The sequence below is a fragment of the Cyprinodon tularosa genome, unplaced genomic scaffold (assembly GCF_016077235.1).
Source record: "Cyprinodon tularosa strain WSP-4 unplaced genomic scaffold, ASM1607723v1 ctg432, whole genome shotgun sequence".
NCBI lineage: Eukaryota > Metazoa > Chordata > Actinopteri > Cyprinodontiformes > Cyprinodontidae > Cyprinodon > Cyprinodon tularosa.
This window is the reverse complement of record NW_024039155.1, coordinates 754,159-774,649: the sequence shown is the minus strand read 5'-3', so window position 1 is coordinate 774,649 and position 20,491 is coordinate 754,159. Positions and strand designations below refer to the sequence as shown.

Below are 20,491 nucleotides of genomic sequence, written 5' to 3'. Positions count from 1 at the left end.
GGTTATATAACTTTTTTTGGTCTGTTTGTAACTGTCCTGAGTGAACTTTCTTTTTTTTTTTTTAAGGTTAAAGTTAAAAACATTTATGAAATATTTCATGTCTCAAAATAAAATTATTAAATTTTATGGGGATGTATTAAATAGATCAATACAGAGAAACAATGAAATTGAAAGAAATGCTTTTTCTAAAAATGTTCAGTTTTACAAAACTATATACAGACACTGAATTGGATTGAACTGAATATTTACTGACCGATAAAGACTGAAGGAAACTGTTCAAGTTGAGATTTTTAATGGGGGTTATCTTGGATTTAGTTTTACATATGCATATATATATATACATATGTATACAGAAGAGCTATATGTGTATATATTTTATCTTTATCTTGTGTGGTTGGTTGTGTATATATATATAGGTGTATATCTACATATATATATATACCGTATATATATATATATATATATACACATATACACACACATATATATCTATATATATATATTCTTTGCACCACTAAGGGTATATATATATATATATATATATATATATATAGATATATATATATATAGATATAAGTATTTCTGATTCTGTATCCCAGTTAAAGGGACTGTCACAGATAAACCCCTAGTGGTGCAAAGAATGTGCATTTTCTGCTAGAGCTAAGGGTGACTGTTGCTCAGAAGCCAATCATCAGGTTGCTGGTTCAAGCCCCCACTGTCTGTGTCCGTTTCTTTGGGCAAGACACTTCACCTGCTTTATTTGCTGTTTGTGGTCACAGGACCTAATGGTGCTGATTGGATTGCAAGCTTCCTTCATTTTTCTTTAGAATAGAAATTCCTCCCACTGTTTTATTGTTTAATTGGTGTTTTGGTTCTTGTGAGAATTCCTTTCCTCAGTAGTGTGCACAAGGCCCCCTCCTCCTCACCATTGTGCAGTGCTGAGCAACAGGCTAAACCACTGTAGCCACCAAACTTCTTCTCTGGCCCCGTAGCATTTAATAAATATTAGTGTTTGAGATGTTTGGAGTAAAATTAACACCAATACTTAATATAACAGCACCACTAAAATCATTACTTGCTTTCTTTTAACGAGACTGATTATATGAAAGCAAAATATCACTTGTTTTAAAGTATTGCAGCCAAATAAGTTATACATTTGATCGATTCAACAACCATGTTTTGTTACACTATGGGTTCCAAAGTTGGGAACAAGCCCCCACTCAGATTGGCACATCATAATAACCTGAGATCATCTTCAGAAATACCTTTAAAAGCTTATTTGTGCAATAAATTAAAGGTTTGTTGGCAGTTGAAGCTGCTTCTGTTAATATGCTCCAGTACCGTATATTTCTATGGGTCGGGTCACCAGTCTCTTCTGCTGTTTAACATGTTGGTTGGAGGCAGATAAAAACCTCCATCTAAAACTGTCCCAAAGTAGTAACAATAAAGAAACCACAAACTGTAAATATAAAAATGAGGTTTATTGCTGGAGTCATAAACTGCACAATAAGCAAGTAAAATCAGTAAAGAAATGTATGAAGATTTTCAAGTTATTTACATTTCGTATATTTTATACAATTAACATTTACGAGCTACATAGATTTGACTCGTACTTGCCTTTAAAACAAAACAGAATAAAAATCTCAAACACTGCTACTGAACTTTGGCATTCCTACATTAGATTAAGTTCTGTTAAAGCGACAAAAAATGTACTAAACCAGAGAAACGTATCATATTTCACACCATATACATATCTGAACAGACGTTTAACAAGTGTGCAATCCGCAACTGATTTTAAACCCTCAGTGAATGCAGAAGCACCATTCTGGATGTGTGTATTTGCACTGCATATGTACTGTGAATGTTGCATTTTCTGTACCAACACACCACAAATCAGAGTTGGACGTGTGTTTCTCCTTTAGCATCAGGCGTCTGAATGAACGCACACTGTTCATTAACAAACCTTTGATAAATAATACAGAGTTAATACAGTTTGGGAGCCAGCTTCCCAACAGTATCGTTATGAGCACTGCATGCTGTTTTGGTTTTGTCTGGACCTACTGTCATCCACGTTGAAATTCTTTTTTCTTTCATAAATAGACAAATGTTGTTGGGTTTTTAGAGACCCAATGCTCCTCAGAATGTTCACACCTGAAAAGTTGCAGGGGAAAATCAAACACATGTAGAGGTCCAACAAGATGGGTTCGTTCCCATCATGCCCGAGCAGGCATCTCATCATTCTTCTTACGGCAGATAAATTCATCATCCAGGGGAAACGTTTGGCATATCTACCACTTTCCAGGTATGGGGGTGCCACACTCATACCAGCTGACGTACGTGACGTGAGACTTTCCTCCAATGTCTCCAAAGCTGACCGGTTCCTGTCTCAATGCTCTGAAGAACCCTAAAAAAACAAACATGGAGGAGATCAGCAGCTTCATTGCAAGAGATGACAGAATTAATTTCCTGTCAGATGATAATATGAGGTTTTATTTCATAAATTAAAATATAGATTCCTATGACGCTTTTGAAACCTTCAAGAAGGTATTGAAAATGAGTTTGTCTGTATTATTAATGTCTCTTTGTGTGATATATTCTGATCTTAAATGTGTTTTGAATTGCTGTAAATGGAGAATCATTATAACATAAATAAAAGCAACATCAATATGTGTCTATTCTATCTAAAGTGCTTTACTTAGTAAGCTGAGTTAAAGAAATAAACTGTAAGTTTGAATAATAAGTTTAAATTCAAATTATCTTGGTCATTAACTTATAAACTCTTTTTTTGGCTGGCATGATAGTAAAACAAACAACTTCAATCATATAACAAATGGACAAACATTCTAAAATCATAAAAAAAAAAAAAAAAAAAAAATCTACACATAAAGCCTGATTAACATTTGGATAAGTCTTCCCAAGCAGTTGCACATAATTTGCAATATATTTTTTATTAATCTGGCCTTGCTATGGACGGAGACATTGAGGTTCCAGTATCTCTGTCCGCAGTCATTAGAAACCATCAGCCATGGCTCTACCCTGGCTCATGCTGAATCTCCAGCATGGGAATTTGGCACCACTGGATGTTCAAACAAGACTGAATGGCTCCTCTCCTGTGGAACAAACTACCAGTTTTAGCCCGTAAGGCAGACGCCCTGTCTACTATTAACGGAAGTCATAAAACTTTCCTTTATGATAAAGCTTATTTAATCAGATGATATAATAATATGTTTTCCTGTTCTACAATCTAATGTTTTTGGAAGTGGTTTTGATTAATGTCTCTGTTTTAGGGTAGTGTAAGACTGATAGCTGAGGAGAGAGAAAGAAGACGGAATGAGAGTGGAGGAAAACTGGAACACTGATGGGAAGAACAGTTGAAGAGATGGAACAAAAATCTATTTAGAAGAGTAAAACAGAGAGCAGACAGAAGTCAGAAGAAGCCTAGAAAGGAATGGACCAGATGATTATATTGACTTTTTATCAAAGCTTAGGCTATCCCGAGCGGTCTCTATAATTATGCTGCTACAGACTTAGACTGCTGGAGGACATAGGGACCTCTTTTCATTATTTGCATTATTCTAAATATGTTCTTCCATTCTGCAGTAATTTTTAGTTAAATCTCTAATGTTGCAATATCTCTGCTTTAGCTTCATCTGGTCTGTTCCTGTTTGGCTGTGACTCCATCCTGGATAGAAATATCAGCTGTTTTCCTTTTATCAATGCCTTTGTTTATAGATGTTGGAGCTGTAGTGCTGTTTCTCTTACTGTGACTAACTGTATTATCTCTCTTTCATGCTCTGACATGGAAGCTGGCTCGGAGCTTGTCTGCCTAGCTGTGTGTTTCCTGGACGGGGCCGCCTGGGAAGCTGGTTGAGAGCTGCCTTTTGTATCTCTGCTTCTTTTTCTATGTCTGCTTCTCTCTCCTTGGACCCCAGTCGGCCTTGGCAGACTGGGGGTCAAGACCTGGAGGTTTCTTCCTGTTAAAAGGGAGTTTTCCTCTCCACTGTCCCTACAGGAAGCTTGGTGTGAAGGAATTGCTTTTGACTCAAAGAGTCGCTGCAATCAGCTGATTTTCCTTAGATAGAAAACTTTGAACCAATCTCACTGTATGATCTGGTTGAATTCTCGCTGTAAAGGGCTTTAAGATGATGTGTGTTGATTGGCGCTATATAAATAAACTGAATTGAACGATTCTAAAATGTTTTTGCCAAATATAAAAAAAGGTTAACATTTACGTAGCTTGTGGAATACCCTTACCACTGCCCACAATTCAAGCAAAGAGAAAATGGGTGAACTGTTCTCAAATGTTTGACTATGCAAGAGATCCAACTAATGAGAAATGATCACTACCAATTCTGCTAAGAGGATTAATAGACCTTTTATGGATTTTTAAAAAGAATCTACATACATTGGTTCGGGTCCTAATGCAATAAAGATGCAGGTTGATCTAAATTCTTAATGCACCATTTTTTTTTTATTGGAAAGACTTTGCCACCAGCAAGCAGTCAGTTTGTTAATAACCTGTAGCATTTCACAGCATTGAGATGATTTCAAAATACCTTGAATTTTCTGTCAAATGCTAATATCATGATGATCTAAGGTTTTGACTCGAACCATACCTTGCCTGCTTGGTAGCTGGTCAGCCATCATTTGGGTTCCAGTCCGACCATCCAGGAAGGAGTCAACAAATTGACAGTGGTCTTCACCAAACCCTGTCTGATCCCCGATGTTGTAAAACTTCCCTGCAATAGGAGGAAATTTTGTTCTCGAAAGCTGCTCCATTTTAATGCTGTTAAATGGTCAAGATTTAGCTCGCAATCTTTAATAACTTGTAATATTTACATTTGCTTGTTAGTTTTTCATGCTGTGGTTCAAATTCTAGTATGTCATTCATATCAGGTTCATGCTTCATATGTAAATACCATTGAGGGATTCACTCAGGTAGATCTTGTATCTCAAGGAGTTACAGAGCTGGATTCCCACAAATTTTCTGTACCAAGTCCTCTTTATGAACTGCTTTCCGTTACATTCAGAATAGGAATCGGCTTTAAATGGGAACTGAGTCCAGATGGCATCTTTTCCTGAGGGGGAAACCAAAAAGTTTTAATACATTACTTGAGGGAAAGTGGAGGATGCAGAGAGAAAGGAATGAAATATTCACCTGTGGCCTGTTCGCTAACACGAGGATCCGCTGCAAAGAAGAGTTTAGACCATCAGAAGGGTTAAAATAATTACTGTTACTACTACGTTCTGAATTACAAAGAAAATGTGTTCATTACAAAAAAAGAAGTAGTATAATGGATCAAAATGCTCAGATATTGTTTTTTTCTTTGAATTGAAAAAGCATCAGGCTTTATCTGATGTTCTTTTAGAGCTTGCCTGATTCTGTGTTGAAAGTGACAGGCTCACTGGATGGTCCTGCTCCAAGCTCATTTTTCGGTGTAACTTTGAATTCATAACTGAAATAAAACAAAATCAATGGCAAAAAGCAATTAAAAGAGTCATGTACAGGAATAAAAGTGATTTAGATATCCTAATATAAACTGTAAGTCTTTTTTAATCAGAAAACCATCCCTCTCTAGAGCTGGGAAGCATCAGATTTTAATGTCTTTGACAGATGAGCATGGGCTTACTCTTAAACCAGAGCACACAAAATCATATAAACACAAGAGATCGTTATTCCACATGCTGCTTTCAGATGTGTTGGCAAAGGGCTGCCGAGCAAACCAGCCCAACAGGGGAGGGTTCTGGTGAGTATCCAGAGATTCTAAGATATTCTTTAAATCTCAGTGACCCATTTAATCTCCACACATCTTTCCTCAGCTTTGGTGTCTGTGGGAAACATTGTCTGCGTGCAGGCATAATGCGGCGTACTGGAAAAAAAGCACACGGAAAGCTCTCTGGTGCCGTTTAATGGATTTCTCCTGTCTTTGTATTTTTTGACGATATGAAGCTAGAGGCAGTTCGACCAGATGATAGATGGACGTATGAGACATTCTGTAAAGTTTTTGCTGCAAACCTGCTGTCCGGTGTGAGATTCTCCACCGCTGTGTGTGTCTGGTTGGTGGTCAGGATGGAAACCTTCTGACCGTTTGGTCCTGTGGTTGTTGAAACCACCTCATATTCTAAATAAAAAAAAAAAAAGACAAAGAAACATTTTCTCTGTCAACATTTTTGAATTTCTTTATATAAAGTGATGACAATGTGAAGTATGAATATCAACATTTGTAGGCATTTGGACCCCAACAACCTAACTGCTGAATATAGCACCATTAAGCCCAAAGAACTGATAGAAACTAGTTCATCTGAATATGAAGAGTATGGAACAAAGGCAAATTTAACAAGATATGACCTTCCATTCAAAATATCTCAAGTGAATGTTTGTTACCTTAATAAATATGGCTGCTGTAGAAAATTTGAAAGAGGAAAGCCACTGTTGGGAAAAAGGCAATAAGAGGAAGGGGATGCAGAAAATATTTAAAAGACGGTGCTCTTCATAGATAAGAAGAACTCAATGAACACCCTGGCTGATGTGAAGTGCTATGTGTGGAGGGAAAGCAACTCTAAATATAGGTATACTCTGTATACATTGAAACATGGTGGTGGCAGCATCATTCTGTTGGGGTGTGTTATTAAAGGTATGGATGACAATCTTTTATTTCCGGGTGGATCATCTTAATAAGTGGTCCTCCTAATTGGCAATCATTCTGGTTATATGTTTACATAACGCCGTCCTACATGTTTGTCCCCAGTTAGCCATCTATTTATGCGCACGGTCACTTTCAGGCATATATCTGTAGTGAGCTTCGGTTTTCAGACAGTCATTGAAGCTCACCTTTCTCACCGCTTCTTTAAAAATGGCCGAGGGTCGTAAGAGAAAAAGTGTCTACGAAGTGTATGAGAAGAAAAGAAAGGCCTCAAAAAAGGTAGATATATCCCAGAATGCTTTGCTCTGAGAGCTCTCCTCGCAAAGCATTATGTCGCCATAGGATGTCGCTACCTGACAGCAGTGACTAATAACAAAGATGGCGCAGGCACCGTGCAGTGGAGGAGGAGTTATATGACCAATGGGGAGCAAAAAGCAGTGATCATCTGTCCGAACAGTAACCTAACTGAGTTTGCTATAAAGTCCACTATATAGTCCCCGCTCTATATAGTGATTGAGGGATTTTGGGGTTAGGGCGGACGTTCAGGCACAGTAAGCGTGTATGAACTATGAGAACAGCAACTTTTAAACAGAGCATGCATGAGGAGAAATGGGTTTATGCATACTGTCACATGTGTTTAATAGGTGTTCCCTCTTGGGAGCGGGTAAAGGGTTGTGCATGTTCTCGTCTCGTCGTCTCCCGCTTTATCCGGAACCGGGTCGCGGGGGCAGCAGGCTAAGCAGAGACTCCCAGCCTTCCCTCTCCGCAGACACCTCCTCCAGCTCTGTTGGGGGAAGCCCTAGGCGCTCCCAGGCCAGCCGAGAGACATAGTCTCTCCAGCGTGTCCTGGGTCGTCCCCTGGGCCTCCTCCCGGTGGGACATGCCTGGAACACCTCCCGAGGGAGGCGTCCAGGGGGCATCCGAAGAAGATGTCCGAGCCACCTCAACTGACTCCTCTCGATGTGGAGGAGAACCGGCTCTACACTGAGCCTCTCCCGAATGACCGAGCTCCTCACCCTATCTCTAAGGGAGAGCCCAGCCACCCTGCGGAGAAAGCTCATTTCAGCCGCTTGTATCCGGGATCTCGTTCTTTCGGTCATGATCCAAATTTCATGACCATAGGTGAGGGTAGGAACGTAGACCGACCGGTAAATTGAGAGCTTTGCCTTTTCGCTCAGCTCTCTCTTCACCAGGACAGACCGGTGCAGCGTCCGCATTATTGCAGCAGCCGCACCGATCCGTCTATCGATCTCCCGCTCCATTCTTCCCTCACTCGTGAACAGGACCCCAAGATACTTGAACTCCTCCACTTGAGGCAAGGACTCCCCTCCAACCCGAAGGGGACAAGCCACCTTTTTCCGGTCGAGAACCATGGCCTCGGATTTGGAGGAGCTGATTCTCATCCCGGCCGCTTCACACTCGGCTGCGAACCGCCCCAGCGCACGCTGTAGGTCTTGGCAGGAGGGAGCCAGCAGAACTACGTCATCCGCAAAAAGCAGGGACGAGATCCGCTGTTCCCCAAACCAGACCCCCTCCGGTCCTTGGCTGCACCTAGAAATCCTGTCCATAAAAGTTATGAACAGGACCGGTGACAGAGGGCAGCCCTGTCGGAGTCCAACATGCACCAGGAACAGGTCCGACTTAATGCCGGCAATGCGAACCAGACTCCTGCTCCGCTTGTACAGAGAACGGATGGCCCCTAATAAAGGGCCCCTGACTCCATACTCCTGGAGCACCCCCCACAGGGCAGCACGAGGGACACGGTCGAATGCCTTCTCCAAGTCCACAAAACACATGTGGACTGGTTGGGCAAACTCCCATGAACCCTCAAGCACCCTGCAGAGGGTGTAGAGCTGGTCCACCGTTCCACGGCCAGGACGAAAACCACACTGCTCCTCCTGCAGCCGAGGTTCGACAATCAGCCGGACTCTCCTCTCCAGCACCCTGGCATAGGCCTTTCCGGGGAGGCTGAGAAGTGTGATTCCCCGATAGTTGGAACACACCCTCCGGTCCCCCTTCTTGTGGAGGGGAACCACCACCCCAGTCTGCCAATCCAGGGGAACTGTCCCCGACCTCCACGCGATGTTGAAGAGACGTGTCAACCATGACAGCCCGACAACATCCAGAGCTCTGAGATATTCAGGTCGGATCTCGTCCACCCCCGAAGCCTTGCCACCGTGGAGTTTTTTGACTACCTCGGTGACTTCAGCCTGGGTGATGGACGAACCCAGCCCCAAGCACCTCGTCTCTTCTTCCCCCACGGAAGGCATGTCTGTCGGGTTGAGGAGATCCTCAAAGTATTCCTTCCACCGCCCGACAATATCCTCCTTCAAGGTCAGCAGCTCCCCACACCCACTAAAAACAGTGTTAGTGAAGCACTGCTTTCCCCTCCGGAGGCGCCGGACGGTTTGCCAGAATCGCTTTGAGGCCAACCGATAGTCTTTTTCCATGGCCTCTCCAAACTCCTCCCAGGCCCGAGATTTTGCCTCTGCAACCGCCCGGGCCGCGACACGCTTGGCCTCACGGTACCTGCTTGCTGCTTCAGAAGTCCCACAAGCCAGCCAGGCTTGATAGGACTCCTTCTTCAGCTTGACGGCATCCCTTACTATCGGTGTCCACCACCGGGTTCGGGGATTGCCACCACGACAGGCACCGCAAACCTTACGGCCACAGCTACGGGCAGCCGCATCGACAATAGAGGCAGAGAACACAGCCCATTCGGACTCCATGTCTCCAACCTCCCTCGGAACCTGAGAGAAGCTCTCCCGGAGGTGGGAGTTGAACACGTCTCTGACCGAGGGCTCCACCAGACGTTCCCAGCAGACCCTCACTACACGTTTGGGCCTGCCGAGTCTTTCAGGCTTCCTCCTCTTCCAGCGTATCCAACTCACCACCAGGTGGTGGTCGGTGGACAGCTCCGCCCCTCTCTTCACCCGAGTGTCCAAGACATGCGGCCGAAGATCAGAAGATACGACTACAAAGTCGATCATCGACCTTCGGCCTAGGGTGTCCTGGTGCCAAGTGCACCGATGGACATCCTTATGCCTGAACATGGTGTTCATTATGGACAATCCGTGACTTGCACAGAAGTCCAATAATGAGACACCACTCGGGTTCAGAGCTGGGGGCCCGTTCCTCCCGATCACGCCCCTCCAGGTGTCACTGTCGTTTCCCACGTGGGCGTTGAAGTCTCCCAGCAGAATGATGGAATCCCCGGGAGGGGCGCTTTCTAACACCCTCCCCAGGGATGCTAAGAAGGCCTGGTACTCCGTACTGCCGTTCGGCCCATAGGCCGAAACAACTGTCAGAGTCCTCCCTCCAACCCGAAGGCGAAGGGAGGCGACCCTCTCGTCTACCGGGGTGAACTCCAACACGAGACGGCTGAGCTGGGGGGAGACAAGCAGCCCCACCCCCGCCCTCCGCCTCTCCTCGCGGGTAACTCCAGAGTAGAAGAGAGTCCAGCCTCTCTCAAGGAGCTGGGTTCCAGAGCCCTGGCTGTGCGTAGAGGAGAGCCCAACTATTTCTAGCTGGTATCGCTCCACCTCCCGCACAAGCTCGGGCTCCTTCCCCCCCAGTGAGGTGACATTCCACGTCCCCAGAGCCAGTTCAAGCGCCCGCGGATCAGGTCGCCGAGGTCTCCGCCTCTGGCTGCCGCCCAATCCTCTTTGCACCGGTCCCTCATGGTTCCCCCTGCAGGTGGTGGGCCCACTAGGGGATGGCCTCGCGTCGCTCCTTCGGGCTGGGCCCGGCCGGGTCCCGCGAGGAAGAACCCGACCACCAGGCGCTCGCCGACGAACCCCAACCCCAGGCCTGGCTCCAGGGTGGGGTCCCGGCTCCGCCGTACCGGGCGACGTCACGTGCCTCGTTTGAGTCCTCGTCATAAGGGTTTTTGAACCGCTCTTCGTCTGACCTGTCACCCAGAGCCTGTTTGCCTTGGGAGACCCTTCCAGGGGCATTTAGCCCCCGACAACATAGCCTCTGGGATCACCCAGGCACTGAAACCCCTCCACCACGTTAAGGTGGCGGTTCAAGGAGGGGGTTGTGCATGTTGATTTTTCTTTAAAGTGGAGAGGGCAGGTCTTTAAAAAAGTAGTGTGAAAATCCTCTACAATACCTTTAAAGCAGGGAAAGGAATGCCGGTAAGAGTTGAGGAAAAGTTGGATGAAGTTAAAAACAGGGAAAGTTCCCCTGAACAGTGTTAGAACGGCCTATCGAGAAACTTTGGCAAGAATATTGATGTTCATAGACTCTCAGTCTAATTTACAGATTTTGAGCTACTTTACAACTACGGGTTGGCAACTATTTTTGCTGTAAAACGAGGTTCCTGCTCATTACCTCTGGTTTCATTATCAGTTTTCTCCCAGTCCAGAATAACGAAGGACGGGCAGCCCTCCACAGTAACCACAGTGAGGTTGGATGGTGCCATGCGAGGAGGACCAGTCACATTCACATCACTGCTTTCCTCATCAGGGAAGTAAGCCAGGGAGGATGTGATGGAGCACGGTTCGTCTGGCTTCTTATCCGTCTTGTAGATGACATGAGGAGCTACAGACAGAAACAGGAAGCATGTTAATGGTTTAATGCTGGTAGAGTTACAAGGCAATCCTAATGAAACCTTACCTATAAAGCGTTTCTTTCCCATGATGTCCACCTCTGATGCAGGCAGGGAGCTGAAGATGGAGGAGTTTTCATGTAGATCATAACGACTGCCTAAAAAGGAAACAACAGATGGGAGATGGGGTTAGATGGGCTCAGCCAGGAGTCCCTGGCAGCTCTTTGTGTCCTTTTATTTTACAGTCCTGGCCTTTCTCTACAACACTCCAGAGCAGCACCTGCTCTGGCCTATGTTCAGATCTTCAGTACTCACATTTGTCTTCCTTCTCTCTGTTGATCAAAACTATGCTTAAATATGCAAGCTTGACAATCTCTGGTTCATTGTCCAGTGCATGCAATGACTCATGTTAGTCGTTAAAAAGACTGTGTAGCTCTTACTGTTAACTGCTGGGGCCTCTGTGGTTGACTGCTGCCTGTGTTTAAGCTTTGGTTTGGGTGTGACTGGGTGGAATGACTTTAAGGTGGACTCTGTGTCTTCTTGTTTTAGATCCATTGGTTTATCTGAGGACAGGGAGCAGGAAGAGGAGAAAAGATCAGTTATTCTCCCACGTCATCTGACACACAGTCATGCATAGTTGTGATCCATCTGCTTTGGCTGTTTCCAGTTTGCAACTCTGGGACCTTTTCCTGGCTCTGGGGGGACAAAGGATAGGTTGTTGAGTCATGTCCTTCATGCACTTTAAGGAGGATACAGAAATGGCAGAAAATGTCTTCTGAAATTAAGGATTCCTAGAAGTATGAGGATCTGTAAGCAAAATGGCTAACAGGAACTAAGATCTATAAATAAATGCCCTTTTTTCAATCTGCATTTTTCACTAATTTGAAAACTCATTTTTGAGGAGGTAGTTTTCTCCTAAAGCATAGACATCGGAGGAAAAGTGGAATTTAAACATTTCAAAGAGTGAACGTAGGCAGGAATATCTATCAGTTCCTCTATGATCCTAAATCTAATTAGAGTTCAACAATTTATTTATCTATTTTTTTTGCTAGAAAACAGTTGAAAATACAAGAAAGACTTTTCTAGCTAAAACAAGAAGAGGTAAATTAAGGAAAAGGTGGAAGGAAAACCAAATAAGCTGTTGCTTGTAACAATGTTGTAATAATTTTTAATATGAGCAACACATAAGCCCCTTATTCTCCTCCCACCATGAAAACCAATCTTCAGGTCCTCACTTTAGATTAACACCTGGTGATCACCATCGTGTTCCAAGTCAATCCAAACAAAGCCTCTGACCATGAGAGGCTTTCAGCCCGGAGACTCAAAGAATGCTTGGAATCTTCGCTTCCAGCACCTTGTGGATTTTGGGTGAAAGCAAGGGTGGTTATTTTTACACCCTCGCCCACAGTTCAGTTGTATATTTGTTGAGATATCCAAGTTAATACTAATAAATGCTGTCAGTGTGAGTTACACTTCAGGTTCAAGTGCATATATATTTTCAATCACTGGAATTAATTATTTTGCTGCAATTTTATTGTACAGAGAGAACATGTAAGATAAAAAATACGTGATATTTTACCTCAGTGCATTTCAATATCTTTAAAAGGAAATTAAGAATAAATTAACAGAAATTTTTTAAATATATTTCTTGTGCTTTTTTTCTGACCTTATGGACTCTGTTTCACAAAGCAGCTAAAATATAATAAGGACCTAAGGTTACAGACCAGTGGCTATAATGTTGTAAAGGTTGTTGTGTGGTTTTTATTGGACCTGATTTCAATCTGGATCAGTTTCTGTTTGCTCATAAGGCAACGCATTTCTTAGAGGAAACAAGTTTTCATACTATACTAAATCCTTAAATACAGCACATTAAAACACCAGAATTTTAACTGTTTAGACATGTACAACCTGTTGCTCTAACCTTTATGAAAATTTCTTAATCTCTTTATCACAACAGGTGTTTTTAGTAATATAAAGTTAAGAAAGCTGGTTTTAACTTTTTTTTCTCTCAATAGATAGCTTATATCTTCTATTGTCTTCCCCGTTGATGGTAATAACATCTAATAAAACAGTAAAAGTAAGGTACGTTTTAAGCACATGTCACATTGCTCTGGTTATAGCAGAGCAGGTTTCTTGAACATTTATTGGAGCTCAACAACCAAAGAGTAATGACATGGAAGCATAAAGTATTGTTTCAGCACCACTTAAAATGCAAGGTCAGATTGTTGATCCAGTTCAGATCTTTAAATACCTGTAAACAGTAATCGACATTTCCCAACCTTTCTAGTAAAAACAGCAAATCAAGTTTCTCCAACACACACAAGACCTGTAATTCAAGACTATCAGCATCGCTAACATGGGAGGCAGCAACATGCTGTGGAGATGTGCAAAAAGCCAGTCACTGTTAAGGGAAAGACAGTAAAATACAGGGAAAAACTGAAATAAAGCAAATTAAAGATTATAAAAGGGATGAGAATGTGGAAGAGGGTCATCTTCCAGCAGGACAGTCAAAAGGTCCAAACATCTAGAGCTGCAAGGAAATGGCTTAGATCAAAGCATATTCAGGTGGCCCATTCAAAGTCAAGGCTTAAATACAACAGAGAATGACTTAATGATTAGTGGTCAGACACTCCAGTTCTAATGAGCTAAAGAGCCAAGGCAAATATTTGGGGCCTTTTTATGTGCATCTTACAGCTGTTTGCAGTGAAAAGCGGTTCAACAAAGTATTTAATTAATGCGTCACTTCACTTGGTAAAACTTTTAAAACAGTCTATCCTTTTCCTTCACGTGAACACTTTCTATAGTCAACATCCACATTAAAACACATTGTAGTTTTAACACAAAGAAATGTGGAAATATTCAAACAGTATCAGTACTTTGTGAGGCAGTGTTTAAAAACATGGAGGACCATTTGTCTAACACAGTGATCTACATCCTGCGGCTCTGGAGCCACAAGTGGCTCCTTATAATAACCAAAATGATAAAGAACCAACTATTATGTATTTTTTGAAAATAATACAACAAACAATGCCAATCTTTGATGCATTACCATGTCATTTAAATGGTATCTGATTAGCTGTTGTACGCTGTTTTCTGTCCCTCTCATCTTATGCAGGTGATTTTTTGTCTTTTCTCTCCTTTCTTCTCCTAATTTTCTATATCATCTTTCTCTCTTCTCTTCATCCTTGAGCCCTTCTGTCTTTCTCACCTCCCTTTTTTTTCTCTGTATCTTTTATCTGTATACAATTTTATTCAGTTCTATTCTTGGCCCAGGGTCTTTCTGCTTGGAGTTTGCATGTTCTCCCTCAGCATGCGTTGGTTCTCTCCAGGTAATCCGGCTTCCTCCCACAGTCCAAAAACATGACTGTTAGGTTAAATGGCTTCTCTAAATTCTCTTTAGGTTTGAGTGTGAATGGTTGTTTGTCTGGTTTTTCTCTGTGTAGCCCTGTGATGGAGTAGCAACCTGTCCAGGGTGTACCCCACCTTAGAGTCCTGCACGGGTCGAGTTTTACCAACCCGCATCCGCCCGAACCCATAAGGGTGACTACCAAACCCTACCCGTCACCCGCGGATATCTTCAATTCAAATCCGAACCCGACCCGACCCGACCCGTTGATATTTAACCCGCAACCCGACCCGTTAACACATCAAGTAATAGGCTATAGTACGCTGCGCTGCAGAACAGCGCCATCAACACTGCAGCAGACGTGTATGCACTGACTGTGGCCTTTTTGGAGGGAAGCCCACACTGCTGGCAGGGCTTTAAGCTACAACAAGGGTGACCCCAGTGCCTGATTAATATAACATTTCTGATGTCCATAACAACACACACGCATAAAAAAAAAATCACCAACTACCCGCCCGCACTAAAAAAATATCCACCCAACCCCGTACCCGTTTATTTTTATTTATGTATTTTTCACCTGCAAAAGAGCATTTTAGCGGGTGACCCATCGGGGACCCGCGGGTACCCGACCCGTTGCAGGACTCTACCCGACCTCTCGCCCGTTAACAGCTGGAGATAGGCACCAGCACCCCTCGTTACCCCACTTGGGATAAAGCATGATGGAAAATGAATCGATGGATTCTTGCAAATAACGTCCTTTAAAAGAAAACCAAGTTTCCCCTTTATAAAACAATTTATATTTTGCCTTATTTCAAAACCTAAACACACAAATAAAATGGTAACAGATTTGGCATATGTTTTTGATCAAGAATAAAATGTTATAAACGTCATGTTATTTACAGCTTTACATGACTTATATTCAGCTGGATTCAGGGCAAATGGCTTGTTGGATTTTAAAGGTTGCAGCCTGTTGACTTGTAACATGAAACTTAAGAGAAAATTCGATCTAGAAGATTCCTATCAGCTTCACCTGGACCACCTGCGATTTTCCTTGGTCAAGCTTCAGCTAATCAACATTGGGACCATCCCTCTATCAAAGCAAATTATCTTTCAAGATCCCCTTCATCTAGCTCATGGACCAGCTCCCCTCCTGCATGTCAGTGAACTTTCACCCACCTCCTCCCTCACTCTCAGACTATTCTCAGTCCCACTCAGTCTCTGGCTTATTCCGCCACCAGTGTCCAAGGCACGGGTGGAAGACTACTCTGATCCATTTCCTAGCATACTATTCCAAGTGAATGTCGATTCACAGCACCAAAGTTTTCAGCCGGGGCCCGAGCTCCAAAGAACTTATTTAATTAATCTTAATAAAACCATTTTAATTGCACCTTTTCTCTGTGTGACTCTCTCTAGGTTGAAATTGGTAACAGCGCCCCCTTCAACCCTACATGGATGAAGGGGCCAAATAAATTCAACATATCAACCAACTGGATGCATTGTGAAAAAGTATTCTCATTATAGATGCTTTTACAACATACAGTCTGTCGACTGCACTGGATCTCTTTTTACATGCTTTCTCTCTGTACTCTGCATGGGACTGTGAGCTTAAAATGAAAAACAAAAACAAACAAAAAATGCACTTTTTTTTGGAGCCCTCACCATGATCACTCGTTTTCCCCACCAGGTTTGGTGTCTTGTTGCCAGGAACAGGGGGTCGCTGAACTGCAGGAAATTGTTGGAAAGAAGAGCCTGTTTGAGACTAAACCCACAAAGGAAACATAGCAACAGATGGCCAACACTGAGAATCTGAAAACAAGTGTTAAAGTTTTAAAAGTGCAATAATTATTAAGGAATGTCAGTTTTAAGGGAAAAGGGAAGGACATTTAGACAGGAAAAAGGCTTCAGGGGATACTGGAAAACTAAAGTGTACAAGAAACAGAAGCGGCAAAGAAGCAGACGCAGCATAGGTTAAAAATGCTATGAAGTTACTTTGTTTTAAAAAATGGCAGAGCATCATTATAACCTTTAACTCATTTAAACTCACTTAGACAAATAAATGATAAAATAGAGCTAAAGGGGATTATAAAAACAAGGGGGAATTAAAAACAGGCCTACTGCCAAAGAAAAATAAAAATAAAAACATTGGCCTCATGAAACACAATAAATCATTGTTTTTAAAAGAGCAAAATAATACCAAATTAATCACAAACTCAGAAGAGGCCATGAGCCTCAGGGGTGCTTGATGGTTAAATATTACAGTATATCTAAATTAGTTAAAGATACAGTTTCCTTCCAGAGCATGCACTCCCTTTTTCATTTTCTATCTTTGAGAATTGATAAATGCCATTAATTTGACAAGATACAACAACGCGCTAGGTTTTGAGGCCACTACATATTTTTCTTGGATGTGTTTCCTTTTTTTTCTGTAGCTGACTGCCAAGATGAAAAGTTTAAAAAACATTAATAAAAGCTGAGCATTAGCTGCCAGCTTTCAGTTGAAGGCAAACAGCTGCTCGCATATGAAGTCCAGTTGTAAAGTCAGGCTGCGATTTGCAAGATGTCTCAGAAAAAAATTAAGAAATACAACAAAATCAGCAGAACCCAAAAGTAGGCTCTTTGATGATAAAATAGGATGCCAATTATACATCTGTATAGAATTTGATAATACCTGATGGATATACTCTTTGCAGAAAGGATAATTGTGCAGTCCCTCTGTAATAGTGGACTGGACCTGTGATTTCTCAAAGACTTTAGGTTTAGACACAAAAAACAGTGGTGTGAGCTCTGGTTTCTCTCAGAACTACTTATTTTCTGGTAAGACCAACGATACACGTCTAGTCAAAACAAAGATTAGGGGTCTACTGCTCTTGCAAAAACAAAAATATAGAAACCCACCACTGCGCCAAAATGGGCAATTCAAAGTTGGCCACATGGACAGTTATGTATTGCTGCATATTGATACTTAGGAGGCATCGGAGGATCATGGGATAGAAAGAATTAAGGACAAAACAACCCTACTTTTCGTATAGACAGCACTAGTAGATGGATGAATAAATTCAACGCACTTTAAGGAGGCAAAAAAAAAAAAAGGATCAAGAACAAATTAGATTAGTTCTAGTATCAGGGCAGAACAGGATGCTATCAGCACTAAAAATGAACAGAATACAGAAGCACAGAAGATTCAGGGGGACTAAGGAACTGAAAGTTGTAGGATTACATTTGCCAAATGCAGAGTTTCTAAATGCAATTCCTAATGAGCATTTTAAAAGCCGTATTTAAAAAAAGTCTGGTTGATAAGATGGAGAAAAGCATAAATTGTTCAAAGATATTAACAATATAGGGTACCCTGACTTTTAGCATATAAACAGTTGCTTATATGTGCAGGACTTACAGGCACAGCCACTTTTTTGCTTTCTGTAGAACTGCTTCAAGGGAGCCTTTCGACTCCTTGAAGACCTCTGAAACTGTCCAAGTTTCCAGCAATAACACACACCAGCTGTGATTCCACTCGTGACTGAAACACAATCTCTTTGTGCAGCTCCAAACCGTTTTAGGTAAGGCGTAACCGTTAACACAATCTCCACCGATGTCATTTGCATTTCAAGCTAAGATGAATTAAATAAGAGTAATTACCTGGGCCTGTCTGGCAGAATAAGAACTATATGATTGATCAAATAAAGGATGATTCCAACAAAGCACTGTAAAAGCTTTCAGATTCATTAAAACAAAGTGGCTAAATGTGCAAATGACCAGTACATTGGCAACATGCAGAAGGTCAGTTAAGCTTATAAAATGCATTTCTATTTGCTAAATAGGCAGCTTTAGAAACAAACTGTGTTAGTATGTTTGTTTTTAAGTCAGAAGTTCACATACATTTCCTTAATTAGTAGAATTGGGTTTAAAACTGTGATTCTTTAGGTTAACTTGCAGTAGTAATAATAGTGCACAATTGTTTTCTTTTGTGAGGTTACCACAAAAGCAAAGTACTAAAAAGAAGTCCACAAAATGTAGTTAAAACCCTTCAGCTGATCCAAAATGCTGCAGCCAGAGTTCTGATGAAAATTAAAAAGAGAGATCATATTTCTCCTGTCTTGGTTTTCTTTCACTGGCTTCCTATTAAATCCAGAATAGAATTTAAAATCCTCCTGCTCATGTATAAAACCCTGAATAACCCAGCCCCATCTTATATCAGTGATCCGATTGTTCCTTATGTATCTAACAGAGCACTTTGCTCTCCATCTGCAGGTTTTTAGAAGTTCTAAAAGTAGAATGAAAGGCAGATCTTTTATTTATCAGCCTCCTCTCCTCTGGAACCAATTACCAGTTTTGCTCTGTGAGGCAGACACCCTGTCTACTTTTAGGACTAGACTTAAAACCTTCCTTTTTGATAAAGTGTATAGTAAAAAAAATAAATAGTGATGTTTACTTAGTTTTTGGGTGAGAAGAGAAGTAGGAGGAGGTAGAGTGAACCCCCTCATCCAGCGGGGGATAACTAAGTAATTAAATAGTTAGCTTATCTTAATCTACTTTCTCTATTTATGCTGCTATACCTTTAGACTGCTGGATGACCTAGGCACCACTTTTCCTCATTGTGCTTCATTCAATCTTTGTTCTCCCACTCTGCACTATTTGTTAGTTTGTCCACCCAAACTTTATGTGTAGTCACAGTAGCTTCATCCGGTCTGTTCATATTTGACTGCGACTCCATCCTGGGTTGAAAAATCAGCAGATCTGCTTCCATCAACAGATGGAATCAGATGTTGGAGTAGGGCCTAATTTTTCAATGCAGTCCTGTTTTTTTGTATGCGCTCTCTTTCATCCTTTGACATGAGAATTCGCTCAGAGCTCATCTGCCTGATGTGTTTTTCTTGGAGTGGACCACCAGTGGCTAGTTAACATTTACCTTTTGCATATCTGCTTCATTTGTAAGTCTGCCCTATCTCCTTAAACCCTAGGCGGTGTCGACAGAAAGCTGCTCACACTGAGCCTGGTTCTGATGGAGGCTTCCTTACGTTAAAATGGAGTTTCTCCTCTCCATTGTTGATGCATGAATGCTTGGTGGGGGGATTGCTGAAGAGTCAATGGCAAAATTCAAGCGAAAATCATCACTGCAAGCTCGTCCAGAAGGAGCATGTCTTTCAAGTCAATAACTTAATGCACTCAACTGGTTTTCCTTGATAGAGACTTAACCAAACTGACTACATTGTCTCTGTAAAGTACCTAGAGATGATGTGTTGTGAATTGGGAATTGGGGCTATATAAACTGATTTGAATTAAATAGTTATCTTACTGTATGTAAAGGTCTTAATTTGATGTTGATTGTAGATAAAAAAAAAGATCTCTCTAATTATCTGGCTTTTAGAAAATAGATAAGGTGTTTGTACTTCTAAAAGAGGAAATATTGCGCTTTCTTTTTGTAATATTTGGTTTCAGTTGAAATTATGCATGGTTTCAGTCAGCAGCAGGCAGTAATAGTAGCAACGACATATACATAAAACGTGATTTTAAACACAGAGCAAAGCAAGAGCAAGCTGCCACAAAAGCACAGATCAGTGTGACCCTCTGTGACAGAATAGAATTGTGCCCCTTCAGTTGTTTTCAAGGTGTTTCTTTACCATTTTTTTCTCTTGACATAGCGCCAGGTTTAGGGAGAGCATTGCCCCTTTTTTGTGCCCCATTGGCTGTTGGAGGGAGAGAAAAGTTGGTTATGACAAAAACAAAGCAACAAGTAAATGGAAAATCTGAAGAGGGGCATTTTGCAGTGTGTTTAGTGTTGTGAAAAGGCAAAAAAAATAATAATCTTCATAGATTTGTGCTTTTTTGTCTGTTTGAAAAGTTAAGACCTTAAGGTTTGAAGTTTTGTAAATATACATTCTCTGGTCCACAACTTAAAACAAGAAGGAGCAATAGAATAGAAGTTAGAACTATGGACTGTCTACACAGTGTTAG

At 41.9% G+C, this 20,491-nt stretch overlaps 1 protein-coding gene across 1 annotated transcript in view; it reads right to left on the bottom strand.

Annotated features, from left to right (window-relative positions):
* Nucleotides 1-1,460: 1,460 nt before the first annotated feature.
* Nucleotides 1,461-20,491, bottom strand: part of LOC119792838 (target of Nesh-SH3) — a 51,462-nt gene continuing 32,431 nt past the window's right edge. The window contains exons 13-23 of the mRNA XM_038299662.1: nt 20,158-20,223; nt 16,202-16,264; nt 11,637-11,759; nt 11,265-11,354; nt 10,980-11,189; nt 6,017-6,122; nt 5,377-5,456; nt 5,159-5,188; nt 4,920-5,078; nt 4,617-4,739; nt 1,461-2,404 (exon numbers count right to left, since the gene is read on the bottom strand). Of these exons, the coding sequence (XP_038155590.1) occupies nt 2,289-2,404; nt 4,617-4,739; nt 4,920-5,078; nt 5,159-5,188; nt 5,377-5,456; nt 6,017-6,122; nt 10,980-11,189; nt 11,265-11,354; nt 11,637-11,759; nt 16,202-16,264; nt 20,158-20,223 (1,166 nt within the window). The 3' untranslated portion in view covers nt 1,461-2,288. The remainder of the gene's footprint in view (nt 2,405-4,616; nt 4,740-4,919; nt 5,079-5,158; nt 5,189-5,376; nt 5,457-6,016; nt 6,123-10,979; nt 11,190-11,264; nt 11,355-11,636; nt 11,760-16,201; nt 16,265-20,157; nt 20,224-20,491) is intronic.